Below are 1,134 nucleotides of genomic sequence, written 5' to 3'. Positions count from 1 at the left end.
CGGGCGCGGCAGGGATGACCGGCGTCCGCCGCCTCCTCCAGGGTGACCTTCCCAGCACCTGCTCCCGCCCTGGGCCCGGCGTGAGATCCCCATCAACCTGCCCCGTGGGGGGTCCGAGCGACCCCCATCCCCGAGGCGTTTTCTCTGAAAGTCTCAGAGATTCCTTGACTTGGGGAAGTCCTGGACCCGGGTCCAGAGCTCAGAGGTCCCCTCTACGGGCGGGCGGGCCGAGGACTCAGGAGGAGGGAGGGAGCCGGCTGGCCCACTGCCCACGGGGAGCTCCTCTGCTGGAAGGCTGAGAGCTGAAGGCCAGGTCTGCTCTAACTGCTGGACCGGCCGCCTGCCTGCGCGGGAGGGGCTTGGGGAGCGGCGGGTTGGGACAGCCTGAGGCCCCGTGCAGGGTGGAGGCAGGTCCCAGCTGTCCAGGGCAGGTCCTGGGGTCTGGATGGGGCTGAGCCTGGTAAAGCCTGTGCTTCCGGAAGAAGCTTGTGCTGGAGGCAGGGGATGGTCCCAGCTAGGCCGGAGAGGAGCAGGAACTGGACGCGGTGAGCTAGAGCCTGCGGGGGCAGAACAGCAGGAGATCACCGCAGGCGGCCGGGCCAGGGCTGCCACTTGGTCTTTACTCAGTGGCAGGGCAGGCTCCCTGACTGCCACCCACCTTCTGAGGAGCCTGAGGTGGGTTTCCCATGGCAACCTGAATTCCTGCCCCACTCGCGAGTTTACGAAGTACTGAGGATTCTTGCCTTCCTAATTTTGGTTGTATGTCCCGCAGTCCCAGGGATCAGGAGGTGTTAACAGAAGACCAAGGGTCAGGTTTTCTGCACTGGGGGGAGCCGCCGCACATCTGTAATCCAGGTTCATGGGGGGTGAGTAGCTTCCAAACCCCAAAGGTCAGAGAGCAAAGGTATGGCCGGCTGTGGGGGGGGCAAAGGTCAGAGAGCAAAGGTGTAGTCGGCTGTGGAGGAGGGGAAGCCAAAGGTCAGAGAGCAAAGGTGTGGCCGGCTGTGGAGGGAGGGGGGGCAAAGGTCAGAAAGCAAAGGTGTGGCCGGCTGTAGAGGGAAGGAGGGCAAAGGTCAGAGAGCAAAGGTGTGGCCGGCAGTGGAGGGAGGGGCAAAGGTCAGAGAGCAAAGGTGT

General features: G+C 64.0%; 2 protein-coding genes across 2 annotated transcripts in view; one reads left to right on the top strand and one right to left on the bottom strand.

The window, feature by feature from the left end:
* Positions 1-199, bottom strand: part of NKAIN4 (Na+/K+ transporting ATPase interacting 4) — a gene marked incomplete at its 5' end in the record, with an annotated part of 20,290 nt that extends 20,091 nt beyond the window's left edge. Inside the window, one exon of the mRNA XM_011934438.1 lies at positions 59-199. Within this exon, the coding sequence (XP_011789828.1) occupies positions 59-199 (141 nt within the window). The remainder of the gene's footprint in view (positions 1-58) is intronic.
* The window catches only part of DNAJC5 (DnaJ (Hsp40) homolog, subfamily C, member 5), a 1,035,873-nt gene that overhangs the window by 267,116 nt on the left and 767,623 nt on the right, over positions 1-1,134 (top strand). The window lies entirely within an intron of this gene.

This window comes from Colobus angolensis, unplaced genomic scaffold, assembly GCF_000951035.1.
Source record: "Colobus angolensis palliatus isolate OR3802 unplaced genomic scaffold, Cang.pa_1.0 Scaffold136, whole genome shotgun sequence".
Classification (NCBI taxonomy): domain Eukaryota; kingdom Metazoa; phylum Chordata; class Mammalia; order Primates; family Cercopithecidae; genus Colobus; species Colobus angolensis.
The sequence above is the reverse complement of the archived record's forward strand: the minus strand, read 5'-3'. Positions and strand labels throughout refer to the sequence as shown.